At 41.1% G+C, this 26,948-nt stretch overlaps 2 protein-coding genes across 2 annotated transcripts; both read right to left on the bottom strand.

The window, feature by feature from the left end:
• Nucleotides 1-2,149: 2,149 nt before the first annotated feature.
• On the bottom strand, nt 2,150-15,378 carry prph2a (peripherin 2a (retinal degeneration, slow)). The gene is made up of 3 exons (XM_078557143.1): nt 14,196-15,378; nt 13,719-13,965; nt 2,150-5,706 (listed from the first exon to the last, which is right to left on the bottom strand). The coding sequence occupies exons 1-3, from the start codon at nt 14,774-14,776 to the stop codon at nt 5,482-5,484; spliced, it is 1,053 nt and encodes a 350-aa protein (XP_078413269.1). The 5' UTR covers nt 14,777-15,378; the 3' UTR covers nt 2,150-5,481.
• A 5,757-nt stretch (nt 15,379-21,135) lies between these two features.
• Nucleotides 21,136-22,805, bottom strand: tbcc (tubulin folding cofactor C). The gene has a single exon (XM_078557144.1). The coding sequence runs from the start codon at nt 22,291-22,293 to the stop codon at nt 21,247-21,249; it is 1,047 nt and encodes a 348-aa protein (XP_078413270.1). The 5' UTR covers nt 22,294-22,805; the 3' UTR covers nt 21,136-21,246.
• Between the last annotated feature and the right edge of the window lie 4,143 nt (nt 22,806-26,948).

The raw sequence follows: 26,948 nt of genomic DNA on the forward strand, positions 1-26,948 counted from the left end.
ACATAAATTTGCAAATCTGACAGTAAGAGGCACTACAAATTTTTCCACTTTAGTGTTTAATATAAATGTCGTTTGAGTTGTCTGATCAAATGTAATTTTGAACAGTCCCTCCAATAAAATATATTGTATGGGGTACTGAGATTTTCATGCTAAAACATTTTAGTTTTGTTTCCCGGGGTGCCCTGAGTTTAGCTTCTCAACTGCAACAGAACAAGAGCTCTGCAGTTATCCTCAATTTCTTGAGCTCCAAAGCAAAAGCTAATCAGGCTGTTGTCATATGATCATTCTCTATGAACCTCTGCTGGAAGTATATGTGGATGCTAGTGAGGATAGGGTAAGGTTTGGCTGTGATAGTGACAATGATAAAATAACCCATTAAGAATCAGGTTCTCTCACACAAAAATGGCCATTCAGACCAAGTATAGAGGGCTATTGCTCCCATCGAGTTCCTTAGCATGAGTTCTCTTCAGGAGAGGGAAAATTGAAGTAACGTTATTTTTATTTAAAAAAGCAACTTAGAGGAGACAGGAACTTGAGAACTTACAAAGCTTCCCTGTTTAGCCTTTTTGTTTTCATCGGTGTTCCCTTTATGAGATGAAATAACCACAGCAGTTTTTGTTAAATTCGTGGTATATGTTCTATTCACTTATAGCACAGTACTTCTATACATCAGGCTCTGGCTAGTATTTTTGTAACAGAGATACAGAAAAGTGGAAAAGAGAGCTATTGTGTAAAGATTAGTGGTGTTTTTGTTGAGTTAAGCGAAATACATGAAGGATACTGAATAGATGTCAGTATTAACTAGTTATTGATCAAAAGGATTGGTCATTGCGAAAAAGACTAACTGTGGAGAGATCTTTTATAATCTTGCAAAAACTGCACAATTCCATCTTGGGCTGTAGTATACGTGAAAAAAAAATGTTATTTCAGTAACTGTTAGAATTCTTCCTTTATCTTACAGTAAAAATAGATCAAGGTATTCTCTTAATTTGTTGGATGAAATTGCATCAGCTTTATATTCCCACTGAAAGCATTACAGCATGAGTTTATTTCCTTTCCATGAAAAGGAAACCTGTTAGAGTTTGTTGCCTTCATATTGCTATGAATAAGCCTGGTTACATTAATCATTCACGAGCCATAGCCAGACTCCCAGGTGGAAGTAAAAACATACAAAACCAATGATTTGTTTCTAACATTCTTAGGTGTTTCCATTCACACCCACCCCCCTCTTTTCCCCCTCCCTCCCCAACCCACCACTCACGCTTTCTCTCTCTCTCTCTGCTGTTTAACGATATTCACTGCCCTACAGTCATATAGAAATATTTTATTTTATGAATTTGGGCCAGGATAAATGTTAAGAACAGCTCTTTTTTAAGGAAAACATGGACACCACAAAAATCACCTATATTCTGTTGACAAAATGCTATTTAGAAAAATTGATTTGACAATTTAACTGTTAACCTTGGTTAAGCGCAGATTATTCTAACCAATTGCAAGAAAAAGAAGTTTTCAAGTACTGAGTGTTTACCGCTTGCAAATTATGTGGATTATTTTCTGTTCTTGCATTTTCAAAATGAATTACATTTGGAAAATCTAGAGGTAGAATAAATTAATCTGTTTTTTTCTCCATATATTTCCTGAATTTCTCAAGTTAATTTCTTACAGTTCTGCCTCCATTTTAGAAGCAAAACTCTGCCTCATTTCTCAGTTAGAGCTGACCTGAGGAAGTTGATCTTCAGTCTGGGCCAAACAGGACAAGTCCATAAAATGTCATTACCTCTTAAATCTCTGCAAGTGAAGCCAGATGCATATTTAATATTCATGGTAGGGCCTCTCAACATTTAACTCATTCTACCTATTTAGCCTAAAGGTTATTTCTTAGACTGTTGGTATGTAGGACATCTTTGTTCATGCACTAGCAATCACTGTATTTTTAAAAAATCCATGTGTTAAGCATTTTGAGTGTTTTGACAACACAGTCAGGTCCTACAATAATATCTGTACAAATCTTTAGGTACCAGTGTTCAAATACAAATTTGCAGCTATCCTGCCTTCTATTCATACTCCCTTATTCAATGATGCTTACCTTTCCTTGCACATACAGACCCCTCTCATGTAATGTGATGGGAAAGCACTTATGCAACACAAATGTAATGAGAATTAGCCATTTATTTTTGAATAAAAGGTTTGTAAATTGAATGACCAGGAACAAGTACCTCTGCTGAAAGCTTAAGTTCATCTAGCTCATTAGAACAGCCTCTGTTTATGGATCAGTCTTTCACAAAATGTGAATTTGTAGTCATGTGCAGACATCAACAAATATTAGGCAAGTAATTTTCAAATCGAAGTATTATAATAATTTGTATATGTTTATTTTTTTTCTGAGAAGGATTGTGTTTGAACACTGAGCTTTTCAGCCCTCTCAAATATGTCACTGCCTCCAAATTAACATTTTAATAAGAATACAACACTTCACTATTATCAGTATTCAGTGAAGGATTGAACATTATGAAACAAACTGAGAAAAGCATAAAAGCAATACTAAAACTCTTCACTCACATCCAGGATATCTAAGATAAATGTTTATAGCTGGCATCAATCAACATTTACACTCGAGGCTCACCATAAGAATGAGTTCCTTGCTCTTGCAAGGAATATCTGAAGAAGTGAGGAGGAACATTCACAGTGGCCAATCTGTGCCTATTGCTAGATTGATTGAGGAGTAACAACAATTGTAATTATAAAGATATTCATGCCCTGGACTCTCCCAATCTCTTAATTGAGGATATGTCAGTCTGTCACTAGGATTGAGTACTTTCTTCTGCTGAAACTCTCTTCCATGCTTTTGTTGCCTCACAGCTCAACTTTCCTCAACAGCGACCAAAGCACATCACTACATAAACTGAGTTGTGCAAAATTCTAAAGCCCACAATAAGTCTGCTTGACTATCATCGCTATCGAGATGACTTCCAATGGTTTCCTGATGCAGTGAATTTGAAACCCAGTGTGTTTAGTGTAGAGCACAGGCTGGAAGACTTTTTAGACGTAATGTAGGGCAAGGCCACGAAGGCATTGGTAAATCCATACTAGGATTTTAAATTCAGTGCTTCAGGAAACAGGAGCCATTGGAATTTGGAGAGGAGAACAGTGATAGTCGAGCAGACTTAGTGTGCAAAATTCTAATCCTCACAAGTTAGGGCTTGTGCAGTGATGAGCTTTGGACGCTAGCGAAGACAGTTGAGCCACGAGGCAACAAAAGTATGGATAAGGGTTTCAGCAGGGAGAAGTACTCAGTGATGGATGGGCATATTCTCAATTAGAAGATTGGGAGACTTTGACTCTGACCTGTTGTGTATCCTCCTCCTCCTAACATCCCACAATTTGTGCAGAGCTTCCAGACATACAGGTGCCAATGAGAAGTCACTCACTAAACTCCTTTTGCTTTACTGTACTGTTTTGCTCTTTGCCTCTGAAAGTTTGCTCAGAATGTATCCTTTTCACTGTGTTGATTCTGTTCCATCTGTTTCTTTGTGAAGTGTCCTGAGATATTTCATTTATTTCTGGATACTCTGCCAATGCAAGTAGTTGTTGCTAATTTAGGATGGAGTTGTGGGAATGTTTTGGAACAGTGGCCTAATGGTTATGTTACTGGGCTGGTAATCCAGAGACCAAGACTAATGATCTGGGGACATGAGTTCCAATCCCAACACTGCAGATGGAGAATTTAAATTCAGTTACTGAAATAAATCTGGAATTAAAGGTTAATATCAGTAATGGTGACTGTGTAACTACCAATTGTCATTAAAAACTCTTCTTGTACTCTAATGTATTTTAAGGAAGGAAATCTGCTGTCCTTAGCAGTCTGGCCTGTATGATATTCCAGACCAATGTGGTTGAATCTTGGTTGGCTCTCTAAAATGGCCTAGCAACCCATTTAGTTATCAAGAAGCTGGCTCACCACCATCTTGTCCAGGGAAATTAGGGATATTCAAGAAATGCTGATGTTACCAGTAATGTCCACATCCCATGAATGAATACATTTCACGTCAACTTTCTATAGACTATTTTGAGAATTATATGTGGCAGCATATGGGACACTGTTTATCCTCTCCCCTCATATTTATCACACTTTTCTGTGTGTATTTAGACGCCATGATGAATTAGTTGTCTTTCCTTTGAAAAGAATTACAAAAGTTAATCCTATAAACTGTGTTAAGCATACTTAGCACTTTTATCCTTGAAGCTGCAGTCGACAGTTGCATCTCAAACTGCTAACACAGAGAAACATTTCTAATAATCAAGAAGGACTTTGGTTTGAGACTTCTTTCGAAACTGTTCCAAATTCCATTACATCTTCAAAATTATTTCAGATTGCCTGAATTGAAATGCTGCACAGAATTTTTTCAGCTAGTAGCTTGTAGGCAATTCAGAAACATTGATAGTCTATCCTAAATACAACTAAAATTTTGGCAGCGACAGCAAAACTATTTATAAATATCACATTTAATGAGCAAACCATACCATGGTTTAGTTTCAATTGGATGTAATACAAGTAATTGCTGTACAAAATCATGAAAAATTACTCTGCCTGTACACTGAGTGTTTGTTGTGTTTTTGTTAACTGCACCTCCTATCCAACTGAATAGCTGCAAACAAATGTTGTTAGACTTAACTATAGGTCAGACAGGGATTTCTTCATATATATGAAGCTGATTTCAGAAAGTAATGAGAAAACACCATATTGACAAAGTTTAAGTCATGTGTTTTCTGAAAACTGATCCGACCTTCTTCATAGATTTCCCATTCATTTTGTTTGCTTTTAATAACATCCCTGTTTTGAAGACAGAACATTCTAGTTCTATCTATAAGTTGATATGTCACATTTATTTGATCTTGTTTTGAATTTCTAAGTTGAAGTTTTGAAATACATAAAATATTAATGGAAAATCTTCACTTAATGAAAAATGTCCTTTTTCTTGGAAGATGCTTTTAATATTGAACCCTATGTTGTAACAGCATATATACTATATAACTTCACATAGCATTTGAGCTACATTAAAGATGGCAGGAGTGGTTTACATAAGTACTGTTGTCACACAATCCCTATTTCCAGATTCAGACACAATACGTTTGTTATATTTACCACTTTATGTGGTACAAAGCATGGAAGAAGATTCCTGCTGATTGAATCGTGCATAAATTGTCAAAATTACTTTAACGCCATTTAAGTCGACAATCCAGGTGTAAATAGATGAATTACATAATATGATGGATGGTAGATGGATTACTTAATCTGATGGGTTACAAATACAAAATACAGGAGAATAAAATCCTTATTAGGGTACATGCATTACATATTATACAATAAAGGGAATTATTTATCTGGTTTTGTATTGTACTTTGTATTGTATTTAATTTTCATTTCCTTCTGAGTCCAAATTGTTTCTTTTCCCACCACCCCAGTGGTTTTTTTCAGTCTCTTCAGCTGACTGTGGTGACAGTTGTGGCCTCTTCATTTTTCCCCTCTTCAGCTGTTGCTACCTGATTGAACTTACCTAACTCTTTAATGCTTTCCAGCAGAGATTTAATTGTTTCCTTCAGGCCTTTCTCCATTAACCAACCCTCACTCTCGCACTCGGGGTCTTCAGGATTTGCAATGCTATCCAGGGATGTGTGCAAATATTGGACTCCAACCATCACAGCCAACTATAGTACAGGTAGAAAATATAGAGCCAGTTACTCAAATCAGTCCTATTCACACACAGGAAAAGCACTGTTCAAGTATGCAATTGGGTTATTATTAGAAAGTGCCCTGCCAATGTAATTTGCAAATTATATTTGCTGCAAATGAAAAAAATTGTTGCTTTTGAAAGTAACTCTCACCATCATGTTATTGCCATTTGTCTAATGGTCAATCAATGAATATCCTCCTTGGTAAACTCTGCTCTGAAATTTTGTTAATTCCAACGTGACATATCTGTCGGTGGATGAATGGAATCCTGTATTCTAATACCTGAGCCAGGTATGCCCTTGGTAACTCTGGACACTGTTAATGTGTGATCAGACGGCCTGGTGGAGTAAATGTGTCACTGGGATTGGATTGATATTCTCACTTGGCTCTGGATAATCCTGCAAGTCAATGTTCTAACAGGAAGAAGATTCTATTCAGGCCATGGTAATAGAGATGGGAATTCAGACACTTGAAGAGTTTAAAATCAAAAAGGAGATGGTATTGGGTAGGTTATCTGTACTTAAAGTTGATAAGGCACTGGGACCAAATGAGATGCACCCAAGGATACTGTGAGAAGTGAGAGTGGAAATTGCAGAGGCATTGGTCATAATTTTTCAGTCTTCCTTAGACACAGGTGGACTAGAGAATTGCATATGTTACACCCTTGTTCAAAAAGGGTATAAGGATAAGCCCAGCAATTACAGGCCAATCAGTTTAACTCTGGTGATGGGAAAACTTCTAGAAACAATAACTCGGGGCAAAGTTAATAGTCACATGGACAATGCGGGTTAATTAAGGAGAGCCATCATGGATTTCTTAAGGGAAAATCATGTTTAACTAACTTGGTGGAGTTTTTTGAAGAGGTAACGGAGGTTGATGAGGGCAACGCTGTTGATGTGGTGTACATGGACTTGCAAAAGGCGTTTGATACAATGCCGCACAACAGACTTGTGGGCAAAGTTATAGCCCACGGAATAAAAGGGATAGTAGCAACATGGACACAGAATTGGCTGAATGGTAGGAAACAGAGTAGTGGTTAATGGATGTTTCTTGGGCTGGAGGAAAGTTTGTAATGGAGTTCCCCAGGGGTCAGTGTTGGGACCCTTGCTTTTCCTGATGTGTATTAATGACCTAGATCTTGGTGTACAGGGCAAAATTCCAAAGTTTGCGGATGATACAAAACTTGGAAGCATTGTGAACTGTGAGGAGGATAACGTAGAACTTCAAAAGGACATAGACAAGTTGATAGAATGGGTGAGCAAATGGCAGATGAAGTTCAGTGCAGAGCAATGTGAAGTGATTCATTTTGGTAGAAAAAACATGGAGAGGCAGTATACATTAGGGGCTACAACTCTTAAAGGGGTACAGGAGCAGAGGGTCCTGGATGTATATGTGCATAAGTCATTGAAGGAGGCAGGACAGGTTGAGAGCGCAGTTAATCAAGCACACAGTGTCCTTGGCTTTATTAAGAGGGGCATAGAGTAAAAGAGCAGGGAGGTTATGTTAAACTTATGTAAGTCACTAGTTCGGCCTCAGCTAGGGTATTACGTCCAGTTCTGGGCACTGCACTTTAGGAGGGATGTGAAGGCATTGGAGAGAGTGCAGTGCAGAAAAGATTTATGAGAATGGTTCCAGGGATGAGAAACTTCAGTTATGAAGATAGATTGGAGCAGTTAAGACTGTTTTCCTTGGAGAAAAGAAGGTTGAGAGGAGATTTGATAGAGGTATTCAAAATCACGAGGGGTCTGGACCAAGTAGATAGGAAGAAACTGTTTCCATTCATTAAAGAACCAAGAATGAGAGGGCACAGATTTAAAGTAATTAATAAAAGAAGCAATAATGATATGAGGAAAAACTTGTTCACGCAGCGAGTGATTAGGGTCTGGAATGCTCTGCCTGAGAGTGTGGTGAAGGCAGGTTCAATTGAAGCATCAAAAGGAAATTAGACTGTTATTTGAAAAGAATGAATATGCACGGTTACGGGGAGAAGGCTAGTTGAGTTGCTCATTTGGAGAGCTGGTGCAGACATGATGGGCCAAATGGCCCCCTCCTGCGCCATGCCAATTCTGTGATTCTATGAGTTAGTTCTGGCTAGGCATGCGGTAGGAAACTTAAAAATGCTCTTTGTTGGCATACTGCATGTTTTAAGCTCTGAGAACAATTGCAGGGTTGGGGGGAGTTGATTCTCACTGATCTTTTCCTATGATCTCTGGATTTAGCTAAAGGGGGTATGTAGAGAGCGTGCATTCCATATTGTACAAAAACAGGCTACCATTATGAGTTCTAGTAACTTGGTTCCCTGTCTACAATTTCAGGAAGAAGTCAGTTCATCCTGTCCTATTTCTGTTTCTTTCTGCCTAAGTGTGGTACTGGATTTTCATACTTGTTGAAATCCCAGCTAACCAAAAAAAAAGGCCCTTTTTTTTATTAACCAACTGAATTTGGGTCTTTCTGTCTTGTACTATTGATTTCTGGCATGTGGGTCTTAAGCCATTCATGGCATTCTTGTAGTTGAGTTACCTGACCTGTTGGAATAATGCTCTCTGCTGCTGACTTGTGAAGTGTACAGAGGCTGTTCAGAGTTCCAATGCCCTTGGTTTGGAACAATTGCACTAATAGATTCAAAATGTCAAGTTCCCTGCTTGCAATTATGTCACAATATGATTTTACAGCTCTGCCCTGAACAAGCCTCCGAAAGACCAGGACGGAAACCAGAACGAGGCAACATTACAGTTAGATGAGTATTGAATTTAGGTTGCTTTGGTGCCAATCTTACTGAACCCATAAGGTAATAAATACACTGTCTCGTTGTCTTGGCTTATGACATTAACTGAATGTCCTGTTATAACGGAATGTTAACACAGCTGTAACTGCACCAAGTTTTCCAAATTCTAGATCAAACACCTGACCCACCATGGTCAACCCAAGGAGAAATGTTCAAACTCTGAATGGGTAAAGAATATATGTGAAACTCATCATTTCATACATGAGAATTCAGTTAAGGAAACTTTGTACACTTGAGATGTAGGATTTATGGCCGGAGAAGTGAATTCTAATAAATTGTTCCATCATTATTTAACATTATAAAAGTTAATGTTTCTACACTTGGTATATTCAATTTACCCATTATAACTGATTTGAATGATTGATTAGAAACAGAATGTTGGCATTGACTTTGGTTAAGAAATTTTCATTCCTCCTACCCCTACTGCCACCCCTTGCCCCACCCACCAACTTCCATGAAGGCACCATGTCACTCTCTTTCATTACCATTGTTCCTATTCATGCAGTAATGGAAGTAAAAAAAAAGGTACAAAATGCTTAATCAGAATTGTTTTTAATTAGCAATTCTGAAGCACAGAAAGAAAGACTTGCATTTATTTAGCACCTTTTTCAACCTCCAGACAACCCAGAGCACTTTATAGCCAATTAAGCACTTGTAACGAATGTGGTAGCCAATATGCACACACTGAGGTCCTACAAATAGTAATCAGATAATGGCAGGTAATTGGTTTTACTAGAGATAAAAGCAAAGAACTGCGGATGCTGGAAATCCAAAACAAAAACAGAAACAAATACCTGGAAAAACTCAACAGGTCTGGCAGCGTCGGAGCAAAGAACTGCGGATGCTGGAAATGAGGGCATCCGCCCTCACGCCTTCTCCTCCCTCCCAGAAACATGATAGGGTTCCCCTTGTCCTCACTTATCACTCCACCAGCCTCCGCATTCAAAGGATCATCCTCCGCCATTTCCGCCAACTCCAGCATGATGCCACCACCAAACACATCTTCCCTCCACCCCCCCTGGTGGCATTCTGTAGGGATCGTTCCCTCCATGACACCCTGGTCCACTCCTCCATCACCCCCTACTCCTCAACCCCCTCCCACGGCACCTTCCCATGCAACCACAGAAGATGCAACACCTGCCCCTTCACTTCCTCTCTCCTCACTGTCCAAGGGCACAAACACTCCTTTCAAGTGAAGCAGCATTTCACTTGCACTTTCCTCAACTTAGTCTACTGCATTCGTTGCTCCCAATGCGGTTTCCTCTACATTGGAGAGACCAAACACAGACTGGGTGACCGCTTTGCAGAACACCTTCGGTCTGTCCGCAAGCATTACCCAGACCTCCCTGTCGCTTGCCATTTCAACACTCCACCCTGCTCTCAAGCCCACATGTCTGTCCTTGGCTTGCTGCATTGTTCCAGTGAAGCTCAACTTCAAACGCAAACTGGAGGAACAGCACCTCATCTTCCGACTAGGCACTTTACAGCCTTCCGGACTGAATATTGAGTTCAACAATTTTAGATCATGAACTCTCTCCTCCATCCCCACCCACTTACCGTTTCTTCCCCCTCCTCTTTGTTTTTTCCAATAATTTATATAGATTTTTCTTTTCCCACCTATTTCCATTATTTTAAAATATATTTCCACCTATTGTTTTATCTCTACCTTTTAGCCCTTTTAGTATTCCTTCACCCCACCCCACCCCCACTAGGGCTATCTGTACCTTGTTTGTCCTGCTTTCTACCCTTAATTAGCACATTCCTTTAGATAATATCACCACCTTCAACACCTCTTTGTCCTTTTGTCTGCGACATCTTTTGGTTATCTCCACCTATCACTGGCTTCTTGTCCCAACAAACACCCCCCCCCCCCCCACCTTAAACCAGCTTATATTTCACCCCTTTCCTATTTTTACTTAGTTCTGTTGAAGGGTCATGAGGACTCAAAACGTCAACTGTGCTCTTCTCCACCGATGCTGCCAGACCTGCTGAGTTTTTCCAGGTGTTTCTGTTTTTGTATTGGTTTTACTAGTTCTGGTAGAGAGCTAGATATTAGTCAGGATATCAGGGTGAAGTAATACAAAAGCTCGATACTGCAGATGTTGGAAACCTGATATAAAAACAGAAAATGCTGGAAGTGCTCAGCAAGTCTGTCAGCAGCTTAGGAGAGAGAAACAGTGTTAATGTTTCAAGTCAATGATCTTTTGTCAGAATGATTTCTGATAAATGGTCATCCACATGAAACTTTAACTCTATTTCTCCCTCCATACATGTGTCAAGATCTGATGCATATTTCTAATACTTCCAGTTTTTATATCAGAGAGAACTACCCTGCTTACCTTTGAAATAGTGCCATGGCATCTTTTATATTCACCTGAATGGGCCAGCACAGCTTTGGTTTAATATCTCACCTGAAAGTCAGCAACTTTAAAAGTGCAGCACTCCTCAGTACTGCATGGGAGTGTCAGCCTATATTTTATGCTCAAGTCTGTGGTGTGGCACTTGATCCCATAACATTCTGACTCAGATGAGATTGTTACCATGGCTGAACAGCTATGATAAGTACCTTTGGTGTAACATTTAAGGGTTATAGGACAACACAATGTTTAACTGGTTTAATCTTGACCTTTTTGGTTGGAGAATCTTGACTTTGATTTAGAGATTTGCCTGGAGTGTGAATGTCATGGCATAATCTTATCTGGGATGGGAAGGTAGTAAAGTTATTTCCATACTGGATTGGTTTCTTTTTTATTGAGGAAGATGGTCTGGACCTTGCAGCAATGCAACAATGTGTGGAATATGAGAAAACACACTCACTACTTGTAAATGTGACATCAATTTCTTTTGCTTACATAGTCTGATAATCATACATCTTAAGTGAGAAAACACCCTCCCTATCAGCAATTCCCATCTAACAAGCTTCATCCATAGTTCATGTATGATTATCCTATCATAGTCTTTCCTCCTTGCCAATCATTTCCCTCTCTCTTCTCCCCTCTTCTCTGCATTGATTCCAAGGAATGTTCTTTCTCCTGGGATGAAGTTGTCTAATGAGGAAAGGTTAAATAGTTCGGGCCTATACTCCTTGGAGTTTAGAAAAATGAAAGTTGATTTTGTTGAAACATATGGGATTCTGAGGGGGCTTGACAGCGTAGATGCTGAAAGGGTGTTTCCCCTTGTGGGGGAATCTGGAACGAGGGGCCACAGTTTTAAAAATAAGGGGTGTCTCATTTAGATGAGGGGGGATTTCTTCTCTGAGGATCATTAATCTTCTCCAGCAACCAGGGGAGGCTGGTATATTCAAGGCTGAGTTAGACAGAGTTTTGATCTACAAGGGAGTAAAATGGAAAGGCAGGAAAATGGAGTTAAGGCCACAATCAGATCAGCCATTGTTATGGAATGGTGGAGTGGGATTGAGGGACCAGATAGCCCACTCCTGCTCCTGTTTCTTAGATGTTCTCCTCTACACATGCACGCACCTCCGAGTTTGTATATGTGGAGGTTATCCAGAAGAAGTACTGAATGCAACCTGAATTTTTCAAGGGTGAATAAACATAGGGTATAATGAGAGAAAGACTCACACCTTTTACAACCTGAGACATACAAAAACACTTTACAATTCAGAAGAGCTTCATTGTACTCACTGTTTGTTGTTATATCAGAAAGTGTGGCAGGTAATTTGCACAAAGCAAGACTCACAAATAATCACGAGTTAAATGGCCAGGTACTCGTTTCAGTGATGTTATTTGAGGAATAGACATTAGGTTGGAGAGCCTTCCTACTGGTAGCACCAGTATGGAAACTTTTATGTCCATGTGAGGCTTAATGTGACATCTGAAAGATGGCACCTTTGACAGTGTAGCACTTTCCAAGTACTGCACTGAAATATCAGATTAGATTGTATGTTCAAGTCCCTGAGGTGGAACTTGAACCCATGATTTTCTGACTGAGGCAACAGTACTACCAACTGAGCCAAGGCTGGCACCACTTAAAGGTTACAAAAGCTTGAATCTATAAAGACATTAAAACATGATCCATCCCAAACCAGCAACAATAGTCCAAATAATACCGTGTCAAGATTTGTTTTAATATTACATCTCAGCACTTACTCATGCTGACTAAAGACTTGGTATAGATTACTTTTATAAATGTACATACGAATATACATACATACATGCGAATTAGGACTCTACCTAGCAACAATGCTTTAGAAAACATGTTTAACTTCAAAGTTCACTTTGATACAACAAAAACTAAGACTATCAACAATTCATTGACATAGCCACAGAGAAACAGCACAATTCATCCTCAAAGTGTGAACCTGGACTTGGTGCAAGGGTAATGCAGGCAGCATCTGTCGAGAAAGAGAAACAGCTTAATTCTTTCTCCACAAATGCTGCCTGACCTGCTGAGTATTTCCTGCATTTTCTGTTTTTATTTCCGATTTCCAGCATCCACAGTATTTTTCTTTTGCAGAGCTTATTGTAGTAGTCTGTATAATCTAATCTGGCTCATATTGATCCTGTAGATAAATTGTGATTGTATATAAAGAATATGCTCAGTAATACAAAGGTAACTATCAAAACCTTCTCTCCACTTGAATCAATATGTCAAACTTTGTAAGATCTAGACTGATCAAATTTATGGAGTGCCCACATAAACTCATCAGGACAAAGAGCTTGCTTTTGCTGTTAGGCTGTTAGTAAATCTAACATCTGTGCTGAATCTGAGAAACAACACTAAATTTCCTTAAGCATTCTGACCAAGCATACATTATATAGAGGAGCCGAGTTCATTGGTTGTTTTGCAGGGTGGTAAGGCAGAATCGAAAACATCAAGCTACTTTCGTTCATGTTGATTTTTCTACCTTTTAGAAAAGATCCTCCCCCCCTCGAAAAATACACACAAACATGCAGCCCTGCGTCCCTGGAAATATTCTCCAACAAAGCTCCTGCTGTATCTCCATGACACTCAAAAAGTGCAAAGATTTCCCGGATTTATAATCGGGATTTTAGCATTTATAATTAAAGATGCGCAATTGCTATATCCTATTTGTTGCTTGATAGACACATTTTCGTAATTAAGTAAAAACTTTTATCCTTTTTTTTTACGAGAATCATTTGACAAGGACGTTCTTCCTAGTAAGGTTTGCAACCCGGTTCGAATCTTTTTCGAGCTTGTGAGAATTATTGGCCCTCTTACCTCTAGTGTCCAAACGAATAGGACCAGTGCTCCCATAGACTGCATCATGTTACTGTAATAGTTGAGGAGGGATTGCTTGCAACCTCGAGTCCACAGGTTCAGCTCTTCGGTCAGGAATTCGTAGCTGTAATGGGCTGAATTGTTGGTGATCTGCTGCTGGATACAGGGTCGAGGGGAGCCCGGATTGCAGCAGCTGAATGGGACCCCGTCCGTCAGGTATTTTCCATCAACATTGCTCTTAACACGGCTGTGGGGAAGAGATGGTGGGAGTGTTTAGGGCTCAAAACTTAACTAGCGCAGAAAAAAACTGTGGCCAATGCATTTTATATCTCCATTCCGTCCTTAGTGTTGTAACTCAATAAAGACACGAGTTAAGGCGAGGAGTAAGACATATCTTCCATGCACATTTCAGTAAGACTCATCTCACTGCACCCACCCGCCACCACCCCACCCCGCTAGTTTTCCTGCTCTACTTACTCCTTCACCTCCTTGGAGCTGAAGTCCAGGTATCTGTTGCTGATCCACTGGATTTCAAACCAGTCTCGGAATCCATTGTTTCCACAGCAGCGAAATTCGATCTGAAGCTGATCGATGGTTTTCTTCATGAAGCAACGACCTGGCGTGTCGGTGTCTCGGTAATATTTCATACCGTTCTTCAACCCCTTGGCCAGAGTATCCTCCAGATAAAACTTCATCAGAAAACACAACAGCACAGTGAGGAAGGTCAGGAAAGTGAAAAACAAACAGGCGGCCAGGTAGAACTTGAGGAGAGATTTCCACCGGGCGTACTTGGCCGGATCGAGGGAATCGTAGCAAAACTTGCCCCCAAAGCAGTTGATGGCGCAGGCCAGGATGCCCACCAGGATCAGGGAATTGGGTACCAGATGGCTCTCCTCATTGTCCATCACCTCGCTTCGTTTCCTGAGCTCGATCTTAAGGAACAAACCCATTCCAAAGATAACAATTCCTGCCAATACACAGAACCAGTTCAGGAGCCACAGCCCCTGAGCCAACTTGACTCGTTTCTGTAAGTTGAACTTGATTTTCAGAATGGCCATTTTCTATTTACAACTGAAGTCGAATCAGTCGAAGTGGAAGAATGGCTTTGGGTAAATCAGTAAGATTCGGGCATGGGTGCTGAAAGGGCAGGAGACAGTCCGCCTGAGATTAACTCAACCTTGTGTCCCTCCATACTGACTACCCTAAAAGCGAATCTAAAATTGACACACGGATCCTATGGAAACTATGCGCTCTCCAATGTGCCAAGCCAGAAGGGGGGAAATAGTCCTCGTCTAAACCTAACTTTGGCGGTCCTTTCCCCGGCAAAGCAGATAGCTCTTCCAGAATGCAGTAGAGAAAATCTGAGACTGCAAGACGTCACCTTAAAACCAGTAATAGGTTTTATCGCTAATCATTTAGAGAAAGCTCTGCCCCAGATGAGCGATTGAAATTAATCCGCATTTTTACCGTGTAATTGCTTTGCCCTCAAGTTGTCAGCGCTTGTATCTTCACCTGCAAGTTTCCTTGCGTTTGAAACGCCGGGCCAGGGTGTTAACCGAAAATTCTTTTCGCTTGGAACAACTTTATGGATCATTTATTATCGAATTAATATCGTGCACACTCTTTATGTGCATCAGGTTTACTCGTGTCAAATATAATGAAAGCAAAAAAAAAAAATTCAACTTAATAAGCTAAGTAAGCTTAAATATAGGTCAATACCCTGGAATGAACATTGAGATCAAATATAAATAGATCTCTACCAGTCGAGTCCTTTTAAAGCTGTGGTTCGGATAATGATCTGCACAAAACGTTATGTTTAGAGGGGGTTTATACTGGGCTAAGGGTTCAGCAGATGTTACTTTCTCAATCCTTGTACTTCAGAATTTTATTTTAATTTCCGCACCTCTCAAAAACGGTGATGCACAACAATTTGCGTTTATATAGTACCTATGAATTGGTAAGTCTTCCTAGGGAACAGTGGGAGTCAACAGAGGGGAGAAGCACTCAGTATTGATATGGTCTTATCTCTCTATCCCTCAATACAGTATATAATAAATACTGCTATCCCTGTTAGGAATTTCTTTGTCTCTATCCAAGCCTTATTTCCAAAGAACATATCTTGGGTAGGGTTTAAGAGTTATTGAGGTTATAGACACCATGACCATTTGGGATCCATCTACACTCCCTGCACAACAACCACCACCACCCCACCCCAACAACCTATTAACATACAGAGGCATACAAATAGGCCAATTGAATATTTTCACCTTGCATTAATAATAATACATTTGAAAATGCTACTTAAATGAAACTCTTTGGTGGGACCTCGGATTCCATGGGACCGCCGAGCATGGGTGCTGTAGGCCTTGCATTAATCTGCTGCTGATCTTGGGCTGAGATTGGGGCTGAGGCTGGATGTCCCAGGTGATACATGTATTGCTGAGCTATATCATTGGAAGTGAAGGACAGATATAATTTCACCTCACATAACAAAGTTATGGGTGTATCTCAGTTAGCAGCCTTTTGCTATCTTACCCAAGCTGGTGATCCCCAAATGGTGAATTTCTCCATGGTGCCAACATAACACACACAATGGAACTGGTGCAGAAACTCTTGGAGAAAGAGAGACATTCAGGCAGAAGCTGTGGTTTATGTCAGAACTAATGATTTTAAAATAAACAGGAGTAAGGTCTTGCAAAAATAAGTTCCATGAGTTGAGGTGGATTAAGAAGAAATTCCTCAAAAGAGTAAAATAAAATTTTACTGGTACCGTATACTAGACTTCACTGAATGACTAGATTAGGGAAGTTAAATACATGGCCATAGATATGGTGCAGGCTTGAATGGTTCAAATTCTTGGATATTAGACCCAGCAAAGCCTTGTGCTGCAGAACTAGCCACACCCCCAGCCAATTTGTTCCAGTCTTGCTACAACACTGGAATCTCCCTAACAATGTGGGAACTTGTCCAGGTCTGTCCTGTCCACCAAAGGCAGGACAAATCATTTGCTGCCTATTACTGCCCCATCAGTCTACTCTTAACCATCATCAAAGTGATGGAAGATGTCAATGACATTACTATCAAGTGGCGCTTACACAGCAATAGCCTGTTCACATATGTTCACTTTGGGTTCTGCCAGGACCACTCAGTTCCAGATCTCATTACAGCATTGGTCCAAGCATGGACAAATTAGTTAAATTCCAGATGTGAGATGAGAATGACTGCCCTTGACATCAAGGCATAATTTGACCAAGTGTGACGTCAAGGAGCCTTAGAAAAATTGAAGTCAATGGAATTCAGGGGGAAACTCTCTGCTGGTTGGACAATCATCTGTCTCAGGACATTGCTGCAGGAGTTTCTCAGCGCAACATCCTAAGACCAATCATCTTCAGCTGCTTCATCTATGACCTTCCCTCCATCATTGGGTCAGAAGTGGGGATGTTTGCTGATGTTTGCAGTGTTTCACTTGTGACTCCTCAGATACTTAAGCAGTTCATACTCACATGCTTTGAGGCCTAGACAACATTTAGGTTTGGGCTGATAAGTGGCAAGTAACATTCTTGCCCACAAGTGCCAGGCAATGATACTCAATGGCTTAGCATCCACACTCATTAGCATAGAGATTTCCAAAGACTTCCAATTCTTTGAATGAAGAGTTTTCTTCTCATCTCAGTCCGAATTGGCCAATCCCTTCTTCTGAGACTATGAATCTGTTCTCTAGATGTCCCATCTAGGGGAAACATTTTCTCAGCAACTATTCTGACAAGCTGCTTAAGAATTTTGTATGCTTCAGTTAGGTCACCTCTCTTCTTTTAAACTCCAGGGAATATAGGCCTGGCCTACAAAATCTCTCCTCATAGGATAATCCCCTCTACCCACAAACCAATTGAATGAATCTTTGTTGTACTCCCTCCAGCTAGGGCAAGTATGTCCTTTCTTCATTAAAGAGACCAAAACTGCACTCAGTACTCTAGCTGTCACCTTATCATTGGTCTGAATAATTGTAGTAAAATGTCATTACGCTTTTACTTCAATTCCTTTGTAACAAAATTTGTCTTCCTACTTGGTGTTAGTTGATACTGGTTGGTTGCAGATTTGGAAGGTGCTTTGGAAGAAGCCTTGGTGAGTTACTGCAGTGCATCTTGTAGATAGTACACACAGGTGCAGTTGTGTTGTGCCAGTGGTGGAGGAAATTAATCATTAAGGTAGTGGATGGGGTGCTGATCAAGCAGAATGCTTTGTTCTGGATGATGTCAAGCTTCTTGAATGATATTGGAGCTGCATCCATCCAGGCAGGTGAGGAGTATTGCATCACACTCCTGAATTGTGCCTTGCATGCAGTGGGAAGGATTTGGGAAGTCAAGAGTCACTTGTTGCAGCCTCTGACTTGCTCTTGTAGCCACAGTATTTATGTGGTTGGTCCAGTTAGGTTTCTTGTCAATGGTAACACCCAGGATGCTGATAGTGGGGGAATTTGACCATGGTAATGTCACAGAGAGCTGGTTATTCTGTCTCTTGTTTGAGATCATCATTGCCCAGAACTTGTATCACACGAATGTTACTTGCAATATACTAGCCCAAGTCCGATGCTGTTCAGGTCATGTTGCATGCAGGCATGGTCTGCTTCAATATCTAAGTTATCAGTCCAAGGGGCGTAAACATTTCAAAATTTACCTTGTACCTGCAAGGGTCTAGTCCACAATCCAACAGGCCACATCCAATGGCTCAATAGACTTGGTATTTACTGGACCTAGCACTTAAGGTGCTATTCTAATTTCCAATTCTCCTGCCATGCACCCATTAAGACTTACTGTGGAATACATAATATGGGCAATGGACCTTTGGTCTTGTATATTTGTAGTCATGTTGTGAGGATTGGATCAGGTTTGACAGAAACAGTCATCCTCCACCCATAGTCAACTAGCCAGCTGATACTGTGCATTTACCGCTCGGCAGGAAATGGGAGGGCTTTTAATACAGCATTATTTTTAGGCAGTAATTAGGCTGCAGTAAGTAATGGAATACAGTAATGTCAATTTGTTATGGGACCACTGCACTAGAGCAGAAAATGACAGGACAGAATATCTTCTTTAGCAAATGTGGGCACAGCCTCACTAATGATGCTAATGTAGCAAAGAGACCTCAAGCTATCCTGAACCAGTTGCCTGGACCTATGTAAAAATATACTGGGGATGACTTTCCTCTGATCTTCCTTCTTGATATAGGATTATTGTTGAATCCTTACTACATTTCCACACTATATAATTGAGATCAGACTCTGAAAATGAGCAAATGCAAACTCTGTTCTAGTACAGCAATGTTGCTGCTTCTCACCGAAACTATGATTTAATACCAAATCTTCCAAAATAAAATTCTGAGAAGTATTTTTACTAGAAACATTCATCGTACTTCTACACCTACTAGTAACTTTCGTTAGCTTGGTTTCATTTGATTCCTGTTTGGAACACAGACTAAACAATCTTTTGAAAACAGTACTTGTTGATTAGCTGTCATATTCAATTTTCTATTTTCATTACTTCACTTTGGTGAGGTAATCAGTAGTTCCTTTACACGACTAGGAAACAACCAATGTTGTCATCCGATTCTTCGACTTTTGCAAATTTCTCTTTATTGGTCCAGTTTCTCTTTGGTTTCCCCTCCTGAGGCAGCAAGGTTAAGTGGGATGTGACTCTGAAACAAGACTATGGACCGGAAGTCAACCTGGCCTTCTCTCTCCACAGATCTACTCTACTGATGTTTCCTGCAGTTTCTGTTTTTATCAGATAAGCAGCATCTGCAGAATATTGATTATTTTAAAGGGGGATAACTATATAAAATATTTTGAAAACTCATTTTTTTGTACAAAATTGTACCTAACATTACATGTTCAACTAACCAAACAAAATGGGCAGAATACCTATTAAGGATGGTGGCAGGTCCCTGAGGGCTCACAGCTCTGGAGCCTCTGCAGTTCCACTGGAAGAGGTGGGCACTGCTGAGGCAGACTGGGTTCCATGAAGGTGCTTCAGCATAGCTTGGTGCTCCCACCCACCACAGCCTCCAATGAGCTGGTGGTTTTCACCCTTGGCTGCTCCACTGGTGGGCAAGTCCTGGTGATGCCCCTAATTAGGCCTTTATTATTCTAGGCCTGTGGAGTAGATAGCCAATTCTGCTCCCAGCCTGTCCCTGGGACATTCCCCCAAAATGGAATAGGCCCATAAGGCATTAATAAAATGAAGGATGAAATTTAAATAGGTGGAAAAGATGATAATTAAGGAAAAGGTGCATATGTTTTTACATCAAATATAGTTTAACTATTTAGCTTTCATAGTTTAAGATTATTGTATTGACAATATCAATTGTGGAGGAGCCTTATAGGATGAAATTAATATTCCCCTCCTTCCTCTTCATCCGCCCCTCACCACAATTTCAGTGCAGTAGGTGAAAATTCTCAAAACTAATGTAGCCAGACAGCTTCCCTGAAGTCTAAGCTAGAACATAGTTGAAATTTATTCCCACTAGTAAGGTAAATTAAACACGGGGTCACGTACCAGAACTGGTCACCTTGAGTGATATTGGGCCTCATTTTAATAAGTCCAATGAGAAATCAAAAATAAGCACGAGATGAACTTCAGGCCACAGTGACGCCACCAACAGCTCTCAGGTGGAGCCTGGAGAAGGCAGTCGGAATGGGGCAGAGCAAAGGCTGCTAGTGGTCCAACCATTGCTTCTCCTCTCGTCTTTACGTGGAAACAATTTTATAGTTGAAATTTAATATGCATTGAAGACCTCCAACAGTTCCTTTTAAGTACAACGGGTTAAACTGTTGTAGAGCCGGAAATACAAAACTAGTCAGAGCTTGTATGGTGCAAGTCTGCTCAATCTTTGACCTCTTATTAAATCTATTGGCAGGAAACACCTCTAGAGCACCAATATGGTGTTGGACTTGCTTTCACTCCTATTCAGACAGAGGTTGGCCTCCCACATTGGACCTCTGCATCTTTTTTTCCATCTGCAAGACATGTACAATGTGGTTCAATTTCAACCCTTGTAGATTTGTGTTGGCAGATATTGACCCTATAGAAAGTCGATATTGACCCTATAGAAAATCAAAAGCAAGCTAGTTAAAGATGGTCAGAATCACCAAGTGACAGAAGACTTTTTAATTTCATCTATTACTGTTATGCATGCTAAAATTAGTTTAAATTATTCTTTATCATCTACATTCCAACAGTATGATAACTAACATGTCAATAGAAACTCAAACACAAGAACAAAACGTTGACAAGGTTACATTGCATGTACCATTGTCATAGACAAGATACTTCACAATAAAACGTGCGAATTTGTACAAGTTGAGCTTCAACACATACCAATTACTGTCCGACAAATAGGACCAAAAATTAAATAAGTTGCCTTTCTTTTAGTCCGTGAAATTTATTTTATATTCAAGTATAGGAACAGCTGCAATTAAGTCACGACATTCTCCGATTGCTCAGCAAACACTGACTTCTGGCACGTGATAGATTTATGGCGCTAAGATTTCGTCCCAATCAGTTATTCGAGACTCTTCAGCCAAAATACTCCAGTTAGGGGAATGGTCAGAGGCGAGCCAATTGAAATCGTCAATAATATTCCAATTGTTTTTCGTTCTGTCTAAGCCTGCCAGCTCAAAATCCTTTTCAATGCCTTCGTACTTCCAGTTAAACGGAGCAAAGGAAACTCCAGTACAATCTTCTACGATGGCTCTGCTGGTCACGTGCAAATACACATTTGCATCCTTAGTATTATGCGTTCGCAGCTGCTGACAAGCGAAGGCAAACGTGCAGCCAATGGACTGGTCAATGAACACTGAGGTAGAGACAGGTCCGCACAACACCTTGGAATTGGTGACATTCTTGACATGCAGTGTGTTGGGCGAGCCGAGTAGCTTCACCACGCAGTTGGACAACCTAGTCAACAACACGTCTTTCCCAGTGATCTCGTCCGCCCGCCGGACCAACACCTGAGAGTCGGCGTCCGAAAAGCCGCAGAGGTTTTCCTCGATCACTGTGGGGTCGCTGGGTTTGTTGTCGGATGGGGAATCGGCGGGTTTGGGCTCTTTGGGGCCGGCACCTTCCTTTCTGCGGGATTTGAAAGCGAATTTCTTCTTGGGTAGACATTCCTCCCTCTTCTCCACCACCATCCCTTGCAACTTCTGCACGGCGTCCTGGGCCTGGCGCAGCTCGTAGGCAGACAGGAACATCATGCTGTCGTTCACGAACTTCTGCAGCTGCTGCATCTTCCGCGAGATCTCCTCGAAGCGGGTGCTCAGCGCGGTTCTGTCGCTGCCTTCGCAGCTTTCCAGCAGCGCTTCGATCTTCGCCTTCTCCTCAGAAAACGCCGCGGTGAAGAAGTTGGACTTTTCCTCCTTCACGCTAGTCACATCTTTGGCCATTTTCCTCCTCTCCACCTCCAGCTGCCTCTCTTGGTCCCTCCGCTGCAGGATCTCCACCATCTTCTCTTTCCGTCGGTCATATTCCGGGATTTCTTCCGTTAAATTCTCTCTGTTCTCGCTCTCCCCCACCAGCGCCATTTTGAACCGTTTCTAAACGAACCCTTAGCAACGAGCCATTTCATTGGTCCCATCTCAGTCGGGTGCCCGCCCCCTTTGCATCATTTATTCTGATTGGGTGGTAGCTTGGTTCAAAGGGCGATGGGTGCGGCTCTGCTAATGATAGATTGGAATCTAAACAATAGGGACATTTTATAATACAAAAGTACAATGCTGCAGATGCTGGGATATGTTAAATAAAAACAGAAATAGAAAATACTGGAATACTCAGCAGATCAGAATGCATCTGCGGAGAGAAACAGAGTCAACATTTCATATCGATGAGCTTTCACCAGATCTGAGGGAAAGATGTAATAGGATTTCAGCCAGTGAAAATGTGTGAGGAAGAACAGGGTCTGTTAAAGGGTCACTGGAGAGATTAAATGACAAAAGGTTTCATAGTACCAAAGGGAATGAAACGGGGAAAATAAAGAAACAACCAAGTGTGTCCAGAAGAAGTGCGAGTGGCTGCATAGTTGACGTCGAAATGCAGTGAAGGAATAAAGAAAGAAACCAGAAAAAACAAACCAAAATACAACATGAAATGAAATAAAATGGGGGCAGAGGTTATGATCTAAAATTGCCGAATTCATTATTGAGTCCAGAAGGCTGTAGAGTTAAAAACAAAAAAACTACTGCGGATGCTGGAAATCCAAAACAAAAACAGAATTACCTGGAAAAACTCAGCAGGTCTGGCAGCATCGGCGGAGAAGAAAAGAGTTGACGTTTCGAGTCCTCATGACCCTTCAGCAGAACTGAGTAAAGTTAGGAGAGGGGTGAAATATAAGCTGGTTTGGGAGGGGGAGAGAAGTGGGGGGGGGGGGGAGGTGGTTGTAGGGACAAGCAAGCAGTGATAGGAGCAGATAATCAAAAGATGTCACAGACAAAGGAACAAAGACAAAGTGTAAAAGGTGGTGATATTATCTAAGAGAATGTGCTAATTAAGAATGGATGGCAGGTACTCAAGGTACAGCTCTAGTGGGGGTGGGGTGGGGTGGAAAGACTGACAGGGCATTACAGTTATAGATTTAAAAATAATGGAAATAGGTGGGAAAAGAAAAATTTCTTTGCATTGGGAACAATGAATGCACCCCTATTCCTCAACCCCCACCTCTGGCACCTCCCCATGCCCACGCAGAAGATGCAACACCTGCTCCTTCACTTCCTCTCTCCTCACCGTCCAAGGGCCCAAACACTCCTTTCAAGTGAAGCAGCATTTCACTTGCATTTCCCCTAACTTAGTCTACTGCATTCGTTGCTCCCAATGCGGTCTCCTCTACATTGGAGAGACCAAACGCAAACTGGGCGACCGCTTTGCAGAACACCTTCGGTCTGTACGCAAGAAAGACCCAAACCTCCCTGTCGCTTGCCATTTTAACACTCCACCCTGCTCTCTTGCCCATATGTCTGTCCTTGGCTTGCTGCATTGTTCCAGTGAAGCCCAATGCAAACTGGAGGAACAGCACCTCATCTTCCGACTAGGCACTTTACAGCCTTCCGGACTAAATATTGAATTCAACAACTTTAGATCTTGAACTCCCTCCCCCATCCCCACCCCCTTTCCGTTTCTTCCCCCTCCCTTTTGTTTTTTCCAATAATTTATATAAATTTTTCTTTTCCCACCTATTTCCATTATTTTTAAATCTATAACTGTAATGCCCTGTCAGTCTTTCCACCCCACCCCCACTAGAGCTGTACCTTGAGTGTCCTGCCATCCATTCTTAATTAGCACATTCTCTTAGATAATATCACCACCTTTTACACTTTGTCTTTGTTCCTTTGTCTGTGACATCTTTTGATTATCTGCTCCTATCACTGCTTGCTGGTCCCCCCACCCCCCCTTAAACCAGCTTATATTTCACCCCTCTCCTAACTTTACTCAGTTCTGCTGAAGGGTCATGAGGACTCGAAACATCGACTCTTTTCTTCTCTGCCGATGCTGCCAGGCTGTAGAGTGTTAAGTTGAAAGACGGGTGGTGCTGTTCCTCAAGCTTGCATTGAGATTCATGAGACACAAAAGATAGGAAGATCAAAATGGAAGCAAGGTGGAAAATTGAAATGACAAGTGTCAGGATCATGTTTGCAGACTAAACGGAGGTGTTCCGCAAAGCGGTCATACAGCCTGCATTTGTTCTCCCCAGTATAGACGAGACCGCATTGTGAGCAGTGAATACAGTATATTAAATTGAAAGTAGTACAAGTAAATTGCTGTTTCATTTGGAAGGAGTGTGTGGGGCCTTGATGAGAAGGGAGAAGGTAAAATGACAGGTGTTGCATCTCCTGGAAAGGTAGGAAAGGGAGAGGGTGTTGGGAATGACAGGAGTGAATCAGGGTGTCGTGGAGGGAAGGGTCCCTTCAGAATGCTGAAAGGTGAGTGGAAGATGTATTTGGTGGTGGCTGCACGCTGTGGTTGGCCGAAATGTCGGCGATGATCTGTTGAGAAGAGGTTGGTGGGATGGAAGGTGAGAACAAGGGAACCCTATCATATTTGTGGGAGGGAAGGGATGGGGTGAGAGCAGAAGTGCATGAAATAGGTTGGACACGGTGGAGGATCCTATCAACCACTTTGGAGGGGGATGGAATGGTGGGGAGATCCCCGGTTGAGGAAAAATAAGACATATTGAAAATGCTACTTTAGAAGGTTACCTCATCTGAGCATGTGCGACGGATGGAGAAACTGGGAGAATGGAATTCTTACAGAAAGTGGGTTGTGATGAAGTGTAGTCAAAGTAGCTGTGGGAGTCATGGGCTTGTCGTGAATTTGTAGTGTGAGGCCATTTTATAAACCTCTTGATTTGATCTGTAGGGTGACAGTAAGTTACCCTATGCCACCAAAAGGGAACATAAAATTGTAACAAGTGTTCTTGGGCACTACTAGTACATTGACCAAACAATTAGTCATAACGAGTTCAGAATAAACTTCTTCATCCAAAGAGAGGTAAAAATGTGGAACTTTCTACAACGGAGTGGTTGAAGTGAATAGTACAGATGTATTGAAGAGGAAACTGGACAAGTATTTGGAGAAAGGAATAGATGGTTACGATGGTAAATTTAGATGGGAAAAGGTGGGGAGGCTTGAGTAGAGCATAAACATTGGCATGGACTGGTTAGGCTGAATGGCCTGTTTCTGTGCTATATATCCTTTCCAATTCTATGTAAAATAATAGGCATGGCCACTGGAGCAACAAATACAAATTAAATTATAAGATCGTGAGTGTCCAAAATACATTCCATACCCTGTGGTGCCCACCAGCCGTACAACGAAGCACATTTATAACAGGTGATGGATGTGCTTATTTCAGTGTTTTATTTACAATATAGTGATGCAATAATTTTAATACTGAATCATAGAATGATATAGCACAGAAGGAGACCATTTGGGCCACCATTGTGTCTGTATCAGCTTTTTGACAGAGTGATCGAATTAGTTTTGCCTCCGCCCCCTCCCCTGCTCTTTCCCCATAGCACTCCAACTTTTTCTGCCAAGTATTTATCTAATTCCCTTTTGAAAGTTATTATTGAATCTGCTTACATCACCCTTCAGACAATGTATTCCAGATCATAAATATTTGCTGCAGAAAAAATGTTTTTTTCATGTCACCTTTGGTTCCTTTGCTAATTACCTTAACTGTGTTCTCCAGTTACTGACCCTTTTGCCACTTGAAACAGTTTCTCCTATTTAGTCTCAAAATCATCCATGGTTTTGAACAGCACTATAAATTTTCATTTAAGCTATAAGGGGGAAAATATTTCTCAACATAACTGAAGTCTTTCATCCTTGTTATCATTTTAGTAAATTTCCTCTCCCCCTCTCTAAGGCCATGACATCCTTCCTAATGTATGGTGCCCTGAATGGGACGCAGCCCACCAGCTTGGGCCTAACAGATTTCATAAAATGATTACAACTTGACAGGTCTACCACCTCATACTGGGTATCTTTTTGCTAAAATTCAAACTAGTTAGGAGGGGAGGATCATAGACTGTGATTGCTTTGCTGAAATTGAAAATCCCATTAACTGCAAGTTACATTCATGGCTAAGGTGGGCTGAGAGGAAATGCTTAGTCATGATGCTCCAACCATCATGTGTGCAGCTGGCTGGATGGCGCAGGTGATATGTTCCTCCTTGCTGGATGTAGGATGAGTTGTGGGCACTACAGCTATAACAACTTGTATTTAACTTTATTGTAAAAACAGCCCAAGGTTATATTACATTACATTATAAAGCAAAATTGGACACTGAGACACATAAGATGATATATGGGCAGAAGGCCAAAAGCTTGCTCAGAGGGGCAGGTTTTAAGGAGTATCTTAAAGGAGGAAAGAGAGGTAGAGAGGCACAGAAGTTCAGGGAAGAAATTCCAGAGTTAGGGTCTAAGCAATAAAGGGTCACCAGGGTGGAGACATTAAAATTGGGTATGCGCAAGAGACCACAATTAGATGAGTGCAGGTACCTTAAAGGGTTGTGGGGCTGGTGGAGTTTACAGAGCTATAGAGGGATGATGCCATGAAGGGACTTGAAAAGAAGGATGAGCCTTTTAAAATCAAGGCATTGCTTAATGGCAAGTCAGGATAAATCAGCGAGCATAGGGTTGATGGGTGAATGGGACTGGTACAAGTAGGGACATGGACAAGAAAT

Source organism: Cetorhinus maximus, chromosome 14 (genome assembly GCF_964194155.1).
Source record: "Cetorhinus maximus chromosome 14, sCetMax3.hap1.1, whole genome shotgun sequence".
NCBI classification, from domain to species: domain Eukaryota; kingdom Metazoa; phylum Chordata; class Chondrichthyes; order Lamniformes; family Cetorhinidae; genus Cetorhinus; species Cetorhinus maximus.

Excerpts from the sequence above, each read along its gene's own strand:
- tbcc (XM_078557144.1), bottom strand. The coding sequence starts at position 22,293 with ATGGCGCTGGTGGGGGAGAGCGAGAACAGAGAGAATTTAACGGAAGAA.
- prph2a (XM_078557143.1), bottom strand. The coding sequence starts at position 14,776 with ATGGCCATTCTGAAAATCAAGTTCAACTTACAGAAACGAGTCAAGTTG. Across the intron at positions 13,966-14,195 it reads AGCTCCAAGGAGGTGAAGGA|CCGTGTTAAGAGCAATGTTG; the intron begins GTAAGTAGAGCA and ends TCTTCCCCACAG. Across the intron at positions 5,707-13,718 it reads TATTCGTTTGGACACTAGAG|TTGGCTGTGATGGTTGGAGT; the intron begins GTAAGAGGGCCA and ends CCTGTACTATAG.